General features: G+C 42.6%; 1 protein-coding gene across 7 annotated transcripts in view; it reads right to left on the bottom strand.

The window, feature by feature from the left end:
* Positions 1–14929, bottom strand: part of PLEKHG1 (pleckstrin homology and RhoGEF domain containing G1) — a 237615-nt gene that overhangs the window by 39635 nt on the left and 183051 nt on the right. For all 7 annotated transcript variants that reach the window (XM_045500019.1, XM_045500020.1, XM_045500014.1 and 4 more), the window contains 2 exons: positions 11703–11772; positions 2895–2941 (listed from right to left, as the gene is read on the bottom strand). In XM_045500019.1, the coding sequence (XP_045355975.1) occupies positions 2895–2941; positions 11703–11772 (117 nt within the window). The remainder of the gene's footprint in view (positions 1–2894; positions 2942–11702; positions 11773–14929) is intronic.

Here is a 14929-nt window from a genome sequence, read left to right as displayed (position 1 = left end):
GGCAGACATCTGAGGACAATGACCCGACAGGGCCTGCACCCCTCGCCGGGGAAAGGAGGGAGGGCTTGTGTCTCTTCAAGATGAAACTATTGGGGCGTGACTGATAGGAAGAAGGTGGACATCTGTCAAGGTGTGCCGGCGACATTTAATATCCCCAGCTTGGATCCGAAGGGAGAAGAAATGTTGTCAGATGGGCTGAAACCCTCAGCACTCTTGGCTTGTTAAGACAGGGGAACGGAAACCTGGGGCCTCAGACAGCAAACTGATTGGAGACGAGGGGACAAGAGGAAATCTTTTTCTAGGGATATGAAAACCACGCGATTGGGCAAGCGCCGGACGCGCCTGCCTCACTGAGCCTGCCTGTCGAGCATCTCTCTGCTCACGTGTCTCTTTCCTTCGTCAAAGTCAAAGATATAAAATAAGAAAAAAAAAGATATATACAAAACCCAGAAAGAAAAAAAAAAAAAACACTTCCTCCAGGGAACCGTTCTAAACTCTCCTCAAGGGGACTTACTATTCCTCTTCTTCCTGTACCTTTAGCTTCTAGTACATACCACGAGTCTGGACTCCATTAATTTGTATTCACTCATTTGGTCTTCTCTAACACGCTATTGCGTGATTGCATTTAGTGGAGTTTGACGCTGAAAAAAACATAACATTTGCTAGAAGGCAAGGGATATTAGCTCCTATCTCCAGCCAGTACACACGGAGCTTGGGACCATGCTCCATGAATGACAGGCTCTTAAAATCTGTGTCCTTGCTCAAATGATTTTGCCTGTCCTTTGACCCTGAAGCAGCCTCTATAGAAAAAGCAGCCTTTATTCTGTACTTCCCTTTCTTACTACTAAGTCAGAAAAATAATATAAACTTCCCACACTACAAATTCAGATGTTATTCCTTTGAATGACATGTTTATGATGAAATTTACACACCCGCCCCCCAACGAGCCCCTCTAGCATCTCTCATCCTGATAATTGCGTCCAGAAATGTGCTGATGCTTCAGAGTTCGAATGTTGTCCCCACCCTCCTTCCCTTGGTTAGGAGTTTAGTGGAGAAGTTGGGGGCCGATTCTGTGATTTCTCTGGATTGGGGTGTGGTACCATGCCGGTTTTTAGCCTGTGGTCCTCGGGATTTAGTTGGGGCATTCTACAATTTTCTGCTACCTTCAGCACACAGGTGGAAACAAATACCATAGGAGAGAGGCTTGCTTACGTGAAACTGTGTAAACTGCGTGTGTCTGCTCATAAGGATATGGTGACAAATGTACGAGCTGACATGTGGGTTTTGGTGTTTTTTGTTTGGATTTTAGGGAAACCTGGCCAATGCACAGTTGGGCGCGAACCAAATAAACCACTGCAGCACAATACCTTGACCCATGTCTAGAGAGGGAGACTAAACTCCTTCAATGGAAAGTCTTTGTCCATAAATCGCAGTCCCAGGCTTCATGCCTTTTAATCCACACTGGCTTTCTTTCTTTTTTTTTTTTTCCCTTAAATTTTTCAATCTTTATTTATTTTTGAGAGACAGAGTGTGAGTGGTGGAGGGGCAGAGAGAGAGGGAGACAGAGAGAAGCCTAAGCAGGCTCCACACTGTCAGCACAGAGCCCCACGCGGGGCTCCAACTCACGAACCGCGAGATCATGACCTGAGCCAAAGTCGGACGCTTAACCGACTGAGCCACCCAGGCGCCCCTGTCCAGACTGGCTTTCCGGGGCCACTTCTGAACAGGGTTTCCATTTGTTCTTCCTTGCTGCAGCAGGACTAGGGGCTCTCAGCCTGCTGGCTTCTCTTCTAGGTGGATCCGGCCAACCGCGTCATCCTTAGGGACATGTCTCCACCGAGACAGGCGACAGGGCACGTAGCTCTTATCTCCCTGGCTCGTCCCCCACGATAGCTCCCATCAAGTTCTGCTGATCACGTGGGGAAGTGGCAAAAAGGCACAGGGGTGGGGAGAATCACAAACCTTCAGAAACTTCACAAGGATGTAGCAGCTTTGGGTCTGAGGTTGGGGAAACCTCGATTCAGATTCTAGCTGGGCCACCCGTCAGTTAGGTGGCCCTGCGAAGGCAGTAAACCTATTGGAGCCTCAGTTTCTCCATCCTTGCCTTGGGTTGGGGCAGGGGTGATTGTGCGCCAGCAATTGTTGAGAACCTATTATGCGCCTGGCACTGTGATGCTTTGCTTTTCTTGAATCCCTTGGCATCTCTGGATTATCATGAAGGTTAAATCCAACGACACGTTGCATTTATAGCACTTAACACAATGATTAGGACTCAATAAATGCTCAGTACAAGTCTTTTGCTGCAAAAAGAAATTCCAACAGTGTGACCCAGGGTCTTCGGTCGGCCTCCCTCACTGAAATGGTCACTCTAGTGTCCACGTGGCGCTCCCTGCACTACCCTCCTCTGTGGCTTCCAGGGTAAACGAAACGAAAGCCAAGATCCAGTGAGATGAGGAGGCCTTTTTACATAGTTCTTAGAAATTATATAGCAAAGATATAACATATTCCATCCCCAGCCAGATTATATAAACTCATTCTCGGCACATCCCAAATTTTTCAAAACACGGCACACGTACAGGAGGGTCAACGGACAAGAATCACAGCCAAACACAACAGGTTTACTTAGGTTTCCACGGAAGGACACCTCGCAACCTTTTTGGTCTCCTTCACGGTCTTTCACACTTTCCCTCCCACTGGCTCTGCTGGGAGTCCCAGAGCTGAATGGATGGATATCTGGGTAGCCCGTAATCCATCGTCAGCACGCTGTGGAGACTCCCCAGGGCACCCAGAGCACGGCCAGGTTCAGGAGGCCTAACACCAGCATACGTCGGACCCCTCGACCGGAAACAGTATGCAAGTGCAGGAATGCACTGTGGTATATTCCCAGCGTGTACCTTGGATAGTTAGTGCAGTACTGCGTGTAAATGTGGAACTCTTCGCTCTGCAAGGAAACAAAAGAGACTTTTATAGGCAAAAAAAAAAAAAAAAAAAAAAAAGAAAGAAAGAAAGAAAGAAAAGCACAGGCATCACCATTCATTTAAAAACGATAAAAAGAAACATCATTCATACTTGTAAATCTGGCTCTGTTGTCATACGGGCCTGTCTGAGCCCCTGTGGCAATCATCTATGTCTTTTTTTTTTTTTTTTTCATCTATGTCTTTTTTTTTATCTATGTCTTTTTTTTTTCATCTATGTCTTTTTTTTTTTTTTTCATCTATGTCTTTTTTATCTACCTTGTTTCATACCTAGAATCCACTCGAACTCATCTGGGTTCAAGAGACACTTACTGAGCACCTGCTGTGTTAGGTGAATCTGAAGGCAAAAAGGAAGAGGAGGAAAATGAGGTTTCTGCCTCAGGTACTCCTAGTCCTCCCAGGAGATGTGCAATGTGAAAGAGAAATAGAATATCATCTAATTATGGTGGTAAGAACACGGGGAAGTACGTGCAGGGCACAAGAAAACTGTGCTCTCAAGCCCTTGTGTATACAGTTGTCCCTGCCCACTGTCCCACCTCGCAGCCACCATGCATCCTTTGACATTGAACTTAGGCTTTTTTCCTCCGAGGAGCCTTTCCAGAACGCTAGCCAAGCTAACTGCTCCTATGCTGGGGTTCTGTGACACCCAAATCTCTCGTAGCATTTACCAAGTGGTCGTGTCATTTCCTCTGAATCTGTGTCTCCCACTCCAGACTGTGAGTTCCTACAAAGTAGGGGCCATGTTGTATTCACATCACGCCTGTGCAGCTACCAAATCCCCCCTCTTTTCTACTAAACCGGAAATTATCTGAGAGCAGGGTCAAGCCTACTTTTCTGTTCGCACCAGCATGGTAGCAACGCCTCAAATGCAGTAAATGTCTGACTCACCGATGTGGGGTCCTTGCCTTTTCCTGACACCACATTCCCGGTGCCCTGGTTTCTTTCTTGGGCTTTCAAATGTCTAGTCATATTACCAAATATTGAGAAATATTAAGTCAATCCTTCTCGCTCTTACAGTATTTTGTTTAAAAGGTAAAACCATGACTTCCATGCAAATATAGAATAAACAGTATCAAAGATTTTATTTAACCTACTGCTCGGCCAGGAGAGCAGTAAGCTATTGTAACTGGATTTAAGGATAAACACAAGCTTCGCACGTAGGTCAACGGGGAATGCGGATAGGAATTTACAAACAGATACCAAACTGCTCTCTTCTATAGGGTAAAGAAATCCAATGTCCTTCTATGGGACAGTTTTCATTTGCATGCCTGTGGTCAACAATCACTGGCATCGCTATCAGTTATCAAAAATTTAGAGTTAGGAGATAGTTCGAAGACAATGAGAGATGCACAGAGTCTGCTGAGTCGTATAAATTAGAAGGGTGAATTGGAAAATTCTTTCCTAGTGGAGGCACCCAGCAATCTTTGCGGTTGGTTTCAAAGTCTTTCACAATTTTCCCCTACATTGCCAAGGGAAAGAGGGATGCAGACGGGCAGGTGAGAGAGCAAAAACCCGGGTTTTTAAACTTTGGACTGTAAAACTTTCAGTCTGAGTAAGTAATTCAAGGCCAAAGAATTAGTAGTTCTTGTAAACTCTAAAATGGATTTATATTATTTAAAAGAGACATTGCATTATTTGGGTGGTATTTCATATTCTGCCTTTTTTACTTTGAAACTACTTTAGGGTGGATTAAGAAAATTTTTTTAATGTATTCATTTTTGAGACACAGAGAGACAGAGCATGAGCAGGGGAGGGGCAGAGAGAGAGGGAGACACAGAATCCGAAGCAGGCTCCGGGCTCCGAGCCGTCAGCACAGAGACCGACACGGGGCTCGAACTCACGGACCGTGAGATCATGAACCGAGCCGAAGCCGGACGCTTAACCGACTGAGCCACACAGGCACCCCAAGCTGGATTTATATGTGACTGGAAGACGGTGACTTTTTCTTTGCTTTGTTTTGGGGGGGGGGGGTCATTTTAATACATTAATTTTTTTTCCTATTTAAAAGAAATGTCTACTTAGAATCCTTTCTGCTCGCTTGATGAGGATTAGATGTAAAATTTTTTATTAGAGAAAGTCTCAAACATATTTATAAATAAGTGGAGAGGATAGTGTAAGGAATCTCCAAGCATCCATCACCTGACCTGGATATTAACTCATGGTTTGTAGCCACCTACTTCCCTATCATTCTGACGCAAATTCTAGACATAGGATCATTCCACTTGTAAATATTTCAGTATACATCTCTAATGTAAAGACTTTTAAAAAGAAGCATCACCACAGTGCCATCATCACATGTAAGTAGTTCCAAAACATCATGAATGTTCAGCCGTCACTACTCAAATCTCCTATCTTCTTAATTTTCTTTTTAAAAATAGTTGGCCTATCTGATTTGGAACCCAAGTAACTACACAAGGCAACTGGTTGATACCTCTTAAGATCTTTTAATCTATAAGCTCCCCTTTTATCTCCCCCCACCCCGCCCCCGCCCTCGCAATTTAGTTGAAGAAACCAGACTGTGTGTCCTAGAGAGTTTCTCATGGCCTGTCTTGCTGGTTATGTCCCTACGGTTTTCTTTCACGTGTCTCCCTGCCCCCTGCACTCATGTGGTTTAGGGGAAGCCCGAACAGGCTTATGTTCCATGGTTTGGCATGAATACGTCCTAATTGTACTTTACTCCCATCAGGAGGCACAGGGTGTCCGGCTGTCTTTCTCTTTGTGATGTTAACCACCAATGGTGATTATTGTCTGATTTATTAATTCATTACGAGCTGCCAAATGGTGGTATTTCTGGTTCTCTGATTCCTTCATGTGTTAGCCAGAGTCCTTCCAAAAAAGGAACTTCCTTATGTTAACCGTTACCCCGCAGTTTGTAGTTTGTATGGAAAAGGCAGGATGGATGCTTGATAATTTTCCCTATTTTTCAGGATGAGGCATTGGCCCTCTAGCATCCTGCAAAGGCCACCACTTTGAGTTTTTCGATCACTGTGAATTCATGAATAGAAACATATCTAATGAGTTTCAGCTGTTTTTATTTTTTATTTTTTTAATTTTTTAACGTTTTATTTATTTTTGAGACAGGGAGAGACAGAGCATGAACAGGGGAGGGTCAGAGAGAGGGAGACACAGAATCTGAAACAGGCTCCAGGCTCTGAGCTGTCAGCACAGAGCCCCACGCGGGGCTCGAACTCACGGATCGCGAGATCATGACCCGAGCCGAAGTCCGCCGCTTAACCGACTGAGCCACCCAGGCACCCCAAGTTTCAGCTGTTTTTAATTAATTATCCTCACTGATGCTGAAATGTCCCATCTTTGGCCAGCAGGAGCCTCTCCTTTCGCATTCGTGACCTGACCTACAGCCTCCAACAGCTACCTTGTTTTCTGGAATGATAAGACATTCCAGATCATCCTGTACATTTCCTGCCCCAGACTCATCCTTCATGGAGCCCGGATTCCTTTTGGTAGGAATTAGTATTTGGAGACCACAGTCTGGGCATCAGAGATGGTCTTGCTACTGTATTCATCGTTATTTCCAGGCCTTTTCGGTGGACAGAGCTAGGAATATGGTGCTTTTTAAAGATAAAATACATCCTTGGTTCAACCTGGCAATTCGGATTCAGGATTGGAGCATTTGTAATTAGCATCATTCTTCGTCTGTATTTTCTGCCTTTTACCAATTCTAGTTCAATGATACTGACATAAACACCTTGTTGTATCCCACAATACACTCAATTTCAGCAGAACAATACCAACACCAGCACATTTGATATCATTATCGAAAACAGTTAAAAATGTATTTGCTGGGGCGCCTGGGTGGCGCAGTCGGTTAAGCGTCCGACTTCAGCCAGGTCACGATCTCGCGGTCCGTGAGTTCGAGCCCCGCGTCGGGCTCTGGGCTGATGGCTCAGAGCCTGGAGCCTGTTTCCGATTCTGTGTCTCCCTCTCTCTCTGCCCCTCCCCCGTTCATGCTCTGTCTCTCTCTGTCCCAAAAATAAATAAACGTTGAAAAAAAAATTTAAAAAAAAAAAAAAAAAAAAAAGAAACAAAATGTATTTGCTGTATTTTCTCCACAGTCGATTTTAAAATCAACTGGAATTTCCTTCGTGTGATCATGCCACAAATTGGCTCTATCCAGAGGCTCATCATTTCATTTTGTTTTCATTTTTGGAGACTGCTTTTTTAACTTTCATTTTGTCTTCTAACTGTGTAAAATATTTACATGGGTTCAAGGTCAACTCTGTAAGAAAACGCGTATTCAAAGAAGTCTAGCTTCGGTTCCTTTCCGTACTAGTCTCTCTCTCCATCCCTATCGGCGACCAATTTTTAATTTCACAGTTGATTCTTTTTTTTTTTTTTTTTTTTAAAGTTAATACCAGTGTAGTTAACATACGGTGTTATATTTAGTTTACCCTTTTTTTTTTTTTTTAAGATTTACATTTAAATATAGGCATGTCCTTCCACATTTCTAGATAAATAAAAGCAAATTATTTGTCAGTGATTCTCAAACCTGAGTATATGTCACAACTACCTGGAGAGCTTGTTAAACAGAGATTACTGGGTTGCATTCCCAGAGTTTCTGATCCCGTAAGTTGGCTGTGGGTCTGAGGATCTGCATCCGAACAAGTTCCCAGGTGATGCTGGTGATGCCGGTGCTGCTGGTCTAGGGAGCACACTTTGAGAACCACAGTGTTGCACACTTTTATCTACTTCTCTTTCCACCCGTCCCAGTAGTATACAGAGACACTCTTGAGTTGTTTCTACTGCTTCATACTATCCCATTATGTGGACATGCCACGATTCATTCAAAGAGCTTCCTATTTATTGACATTTCAGCTGTTTCTCTGTATTGTATATTTCTACGTATTTCTATATATTATTTATAGAATTTATATATAATATATATTAATAAAATATTTCTATATATGACATATATCTATACATTGTGACGATTATTACTATAAGACTAGCACCACACTTACCTGCATTTTTGTTGCTGTATCTTGGGAATAGATTTCTGGAAGGAGGACTGCTGGATTACAGGATGACTTCAAATGTAATTTTGCTAGATATACCCCAATTCTCCTCCATAGGGCCTGTGCTACTCAGTTCCGCCACAATCATGGTTAGCCTCACTGACTTCGTATGCTGCCACATTTTCTTTTTTTTTTTTTCAACGTTTTTATTTATTTTTGGGACAGAGAGAGACAGAGCATGAACGGGGGAGGAGCAGAGAGAGAGGGAGACACAGAATCGGAAACAGGCTCCAGGCTCCGAGCCATCAGCCCAGAGCCCGACGCGGGGCTCGAACTCGCGGACCGCGAGATCGTGACCTGGCTGAAGTCGGACGCTTAACCGACTGCGCCACCCAGGCGCCCCTGCTGCCACATTTTCAAACATACTACTTTTTTAAACACCTCAATTAGTTGCCAGCTTCCAAAAGTTGGAAGAGAAAAAGGTCATGAGTTCTGGCGTCTCCTGAAACAGTGTTAGCTGCACGGGCCCTGGCGCCCAGTTTCATAGGACACTCACGCCCTCACGACCCAGGTACCGAGGCTGCTCTAGCCCCCACCTGGGCCCACGCATGCGCTACATTCACCTGGTTAAGCCCCTGAAGGCACTGAGCGCCCAGCCTCCACAGACGAGATGAGCAAAGTGATCTGCCTGAGGTCACCCAGCAAATTAATGGCAGAGAGAGCCTTTCTCTGGGTGTGCTCACATGCTCTCAGTTTCTTCTTTTCTGCCTGCCTGCTGCTGTAGTCAACCTGGGACTGAACAATTATCAGGTTGACTCTCCTAAATTTAGGAACCTTTAGGATCATTTGCAATGACAAACTTAAAAACCACGGCTGCAGTGAAAATATATCTGAATTACACCATATACTTGCCCTACATACACCTTCCCCCTAACAAAGCCTTAGGACTGTTGCACGACTGAATCGCTGTGCATTTTGTGACACCATGGCTCTATTCCAATCTTAAATTAGGCAGTTTTGATTTAAAGCAACTACATGGTCTTAACATAGAATCAAATGTATATTTGACCTTCGATGTATGAGCTCTGTGGACAATTCCAACAATGGTTGCATACAAAAATCAATAGCCCTGAGTTAGTTAATCCTTAAATGCCTTTTACTCAATATATGCTACCCCAATTCCTTTTTAGAACTATTTAGGGAAAAAGACAATGATAAAGAAAGCACACAAAAATAGGTATTTCCTTCTGATTAAACTCTGTCAAACTGTAATTAGAGATGTAAAAATGGGACATTTAATTATGAAAGAACCAAAATAAAAGAGACAGTCAGGGATGGCCAATTGAGCATATGGGGTACTCAACTGTTTACTGAATGAATAACCAGATTAAAGAAATCTGTACGATTTTAGGGTTTCTTTGGTCATGGGGTCCATCTCTCTCATGTGTGAGCGCTCTCTCTCTCTCTCTCTCTAGCTCTCTCTCTCTCTCTCTCTCTCTCTCTCACACACACACACACACACACACACACACACACACAGACTTTGATTCCCGAGGAGTTTTCACTGGACACTATGAGAAAGGCTTAATATGTAAGTAGCATATGGGTGAGGTAACATGAACTTGAATTCATTCCAATGGTAGGAATATCCAATGTCCTTACTTTCCTGAGGATAATTTCGGTAAGCGGATAGGGGGTGTGTGTGCACGTGGGTGTGCGTGCCTGGGCACTGAACGGAGAAGGGCACCAAGGGAGGCGGGAGGAGGGGCTCAGGGGACGCGGGGTCTCTGAAGATAAACTCTGTCTGCCTCTTAACTGCTGTCTGGGGTCAGCCCAGCTGACAGTCGAGATAAGGGACAGAAACGAGGGTGAGGTGAAGGCAGGAAACCAAGGAAAACTGCTCCAGGTGTTTCCGGAGTCCTAACAACAGACAGATGCTCAGCTGGGAGACCGCTTGGCCTGCCCACCGGGGAGCTTTTACCTTTGTCCCCCCAAGGAATGGCCCCTGCAGTCCCTTGTCCTTCTTTTCTAAGCAGCAGGTAAGAAGTACCGTATTCCCCTTTTGTCAGGAAGGATTTCTGTAATCTCCACATACCACAAAAGCAAGGTCAAAGATGAGTCTCTGCGTAAGCCCCAGTGATTCAGATAAAAGCAGAAGTCAATTGCCAGCTTCACCTCTTTCATTAATGGCCTCTCAATTAAAGCAATTTTCCATTCCTCCCCAGAGTGGAGCAGCTGGTTGTGTTTCAGAAATCGTAACATCTTCTAAATTTCAGGGTGCTGAGTGAAAAGCAGGCTGTGCCAGAACCGAACGCTCGCTGCTTACATGTGAAAGTGCGGAGTGCCCAAGTTAGTCTTCTAATTAAACTTGGCAATATTACAATGAAAAATAAGATCTGGGAGTTGGCAACGTGGCGCATAAACAAACTTTTATGTGAATAATTAAGCCGGAGCTAAGCATATGCTGGACCGTCTTTAATCAACTTGTGATTACAGTTACCGGTAAAAGCCCCAGCGTTTCCGATGGTTTCCATGTTGTTTATGCGCTGGGGCTATTCTCACATATCTACTCTCATATATACTCGGCACGTCTTTTTACCCCCTTTCTCCCTCTTCCACTTGCCTGCTCTTTTTTAAATTCCTACCCTTCTGGAGAATCAATTATGACACAGGCAACGTGTGAGAAGAATTGTGTAAGCATGCGTGCACATTGTACATGTTAACACGCTGACATCCACACAGCCGCCCACCATCGGGAGTATTTTATACGCAAGCCCATCAACCGCCTTTAAGGAATCATGCTTCAAGGAAACCCAGGGTGTTGTGATTGGATTCAGTACCACTGGATGGATCTGTGGCCGTAAGAAAGGACCCTGTGAAACACGTCCTGAGCCAGGGTCAGACATCTCAAAGTTCACAGTGCTCTCTGGAGTGTTAAACGAGGTGCTAATTCTTGGTTGATCCCAAAGTACCATCATGAACCTTGCCTAAACCTTTGCACACTTGAAACCACAACTGCAGAAATCACATGAAGGTTTGCTGAAAATCATTTCCACTAGACCTTTTCCAAATGAAAGCTATTGAATGTTTAAGACAAACTTAAGATAGGATTCTATATATAGTAGGTAGGTAGCAAGTGAGAAAAGAGTGTGAAGGATTGTCTTGTATGTTTCAGAATCCTGGTACAGAGCTGACCATTTAAGCTTTAACGGTCAGAGCCTTTTCTTATATTTTTCTCAGCCATCAATGCAGCTTAAGAAAAATGTAGGAAAATGAGAGCGCATATTTAAGATAGAAGAGATTAATTCTGCCATCTCTTTATTCCCCAGTGATAATTATATAGCCTCGGCTAGCACCACGTACATTACATATAGAATACCTAGATGCCAACAGATTTTTGTAACTGGTCTTGTGGTATTTCATATGTATTATTTTTCAAATGTTATCCTATTCTGCGTTTTTCCTCCCCACCAAGATTAATTTTTTTTTTCCCTGGGAAAGATGAGTAAACATCATTCAGTTACTATGTAAGTTCAAGGACAACTACTAAGTTAGTACTTCCTAACTTACTAGGGACAGTAACAGTATTTTTTTTTCCTTGCTAGTGGAAAAAAAACAACAAAAAACAGAGCGAAGAGAGATTAGTGGCTAACTTCATCCAGTATGGAACAAACCAGTCATTTTAACTTTAAAATGAAAACAATTTGCAATCTGTGCCTGTCTTGGTTGGCCAAGAGAAATGAACCTTGCTTACCTTGGACACAAAACATTCTGCTATGGCCACAGGATCGTTTTCACAGTTTTCCAAATCTTGTAGAAGTTCACTAAAAAAAAAAAAAAAAAAAAAAAAAAAAAAGCCAGAAAGTATTATAGTTTGATTATCGAGGACATTTTATATAACTTAGAAGTCTATACATTTATAGGGCATTTACAAGGAATCTTTTTTTTTTTTTTTTTTTTTTTTAAGAAAGCTTTTCTTAGTGGTCAAAGCCAAAATGCACTCTCAAGGTGGGAGAGCGGGCAGCCCAGAGCTGGCAACTGCTATGAGGAATCACATTTAACTGGATAACTGATGACCCGTTCTCATTTTATCCAAAGCTTCCATTACGGACTTGCCCAAAGTCATGGTGCAGCAGGGATTTAAACACAGGTCCAACCCATAACTCTCCCACCTAGAGATAAGCCCAGCCTGACACTGAAGTCTTCTACATGGTTGGCATTGTCTGTACACATGTTTACACACACTTACTCATTCATCACAGAGCTGTCTAGGTGCCGAATGCTAGGCAAGGCACTAAGAACAAACACATCAGTGAGCCAAATGACATATGGTCTGTAAGTGCTTGGAGCTCGGAATCTATTGGGAGAGTCAGACATTCTATCAAAGGTCACACACACTAACAAATTTAAAATTATAAACAGAGAGGGGCACCTGGCTGGCTCAGTTGGTACAGCATGTGACTCTCGATCTCGGGGTCATGAATTCAAGCCCCACATCGGGAGTCGAACGAATTTAAGATAAGATAAGATAAGATAAGATAAGATAAGATAAGATAAATTAAAATAAGATAAGATAAAATAAAATAAGATAAGATAAAATAAGATAAAATAAAATTAAATTAAATTAAATAATAAATGGAGATAGTGCTCTAAAAGAAAGCTACACTGGGAGGAAATATTTTTCCTCAGATGAAAAATCTTATTTTTTAATGGGAATATAATTATTTTAAGTAACTGCATTAATATTTCATTGTGTGGCTATACCATAAGTAATGGAACTAATCTCCTACTGTTGGATAAAAGTCTATCAATGGAATTCCTGGGTCAAAGGCTATTGCGGGGTCATATGTTAACACATTTCCAAATTACACGTTGTATGAGTTGTATTAATATATATTTTACATGTTTATTTTAATTAGAGATATATATTTAATAAAAATGTAAATAGTTCTACAGGAATTACAATAAAAACAAGCAGTTTCTTGTTTTCCATTTCCCATGCTGGACCACCATCCTCCAGAAGCATTCTCCACTTCTTCTGTTTCTGCTGTATGTATCCACGGCTCTAAACATGCCGGTACCGCATTTTCAGTATTTTTTGAGATATTATTTCCTTCTTAATTTGCCCAAACTTCCCTTCATCCCTTCATCTTGCCAACAATCTCTCTCATGAAATTTGATTAAAGTCAGAGCTTACATTTGGATGACCGTGTCAATATTATTCTTAGCTGAGCCCTGGAGTATACCATAATTATATTTCCTTTCGTGTAACACCAGGTTTCCCCTGGAGTTAAAGTCGTCCTTTTTTTTCCCCCTTAGTGTTCAAATATACACCAGTTGTCCTCAAACTTTGCCGGAAGCATAATTCTTTGCCTCGCTGCGTTCAAACATCAGATCATCTACCGGTCGGTGGTCTTCTTTCTTCGTGACCTCCCTGCTGGAGCCCTTGGTCCTTTCACTCCGCTCTCACCTAGACGGGCTGCTCTCCCAGGCCTGCGGGGTTGTCTCTTCAACCCCAGCCCGATGATGCAGATCACCTGGTTCCTGTGTTACATGCCCCGCTTCTTAGATACCATTTCAGATGTATCCTTCTTTTTGAGATTACGACATCCAGTAGCTGTCTGAGTAAGGGCAGCAGGCAGGAAATTTTCTGAAACTCTTCCTGTTTTAGAATGGTCTCCTTTCACACTTTGCTGATCATGTCAGTGGATACAGGATTCTTGGTTGGAAATGATCTTCTCTGAGTATTTGGGAAACTATCTGTTGCTTTCTGAATTCCAATGCTGCTGAGAAGTCCAATAACATTCTGATCCATGATCCAGGTTTCACGTGACCTGATTTTCTATTCTGGAAGCTCTTAAGAGTTTTCGCCTTGTTAACATACCTCTGAAATTCGGTGATGGCCCACTTTGGGGTGAGTCTTTTCATGCACGAAGCCAACTTGACTATTTGGGAAATGTTCTTGAGCAATTGCTTCTCAAAGTGACCCCCAGGTCCTGAGGTCCTGAGACCTCTTCAGGGGGTCGATAAGGTCACTATTTCTATAACAATTCTTGGACAATTTTGGATTTTTTTTTTTTTACATTCATTCTTTCATGAGGCTACAGTGGACTTTTTCAGATGGAAATTAGAAGCAGACTAAGAATGCAGCTGTTTTCTAGTAAGTCAGACAATAAACTTGTGAAAATGGAAAACAATTCCAACACACACACACGTTAGTGAAAAAGAACAGTAAAATTATTTTTCTAAAAATGGGTGGTTATTATTGAAGAAATTGAAATTTTAACAATTTTTCAGTTTTAATTTCTATCATGGTAAAGAAAACATCATAAGCCATAAACAAAAAAAGCTTTTTGGGTCCTTAGTAATTCTGAAGCACGTACAGATCCTGGGACCAAAAAGCTAAGGAACTTTTGTTCCTAAATTAGGTCTTTGATATTTCCTCTCCTCCATTTTCACTTCTCTCTTTGAAGCTCCTACTATTCACATTACATTTTTTAATGTTTATTTATTTTTGAGAGAGAGAGAGAGAGAGAGAAAGAGAGAGAGTGCCTGCATGCTCAAACGGTAGAAGGGCAGAGAGAGAGGGAGACAAAGAATCTGAAGCAGCTCCAGGCTCTGAGCTGTCAGCACAGAGCCCCATGTGGGGCTTGAACTCACGAACCACGAGATCGTGCCCTGAGCAGAAGTCGGACGCTTAACTGACTGAGCCACCCAGGTGCCTCCTATTATTCACATTTTCCATCTCTTGGTGTGATACTCTAATCTTTCTTATTCTTCCTCTATCTTCCATCATCTTGTTTATTGTTCATTTTCCGGGAGGCTTCAATTTCATTTTCTGTCCCCGCTATTGAACGTTTTCATTTCTTCTATTTGATCCTTAATTTCAAGGTATTTTTTTAAATAGGCTGTTTAGGTGGTTCATATGTTTCTGTTCTTGTGAGTGCAAAATTTCTCCTCTCCAAGGATGATGATATTACT

This window comes from Leopardus geoffroyi, chromosome B2, assembly GCF_018350155.1.
Source record: "Leopardus geoffroyi isolate Oge1 chromosome B2, O.geoffroyi_Oge1_pat1.0, whole genome shotgun sequence".
NCBI classification, from domain to species: Eukaryota; Metazoa; Chordata; class Mammalia; order Carnivora; family Felidae; genus Leopardus; species Leopardus geoffroyi.
This window is presented reverse-complemented; position numbering and strand designations above follow the sequence as displayed.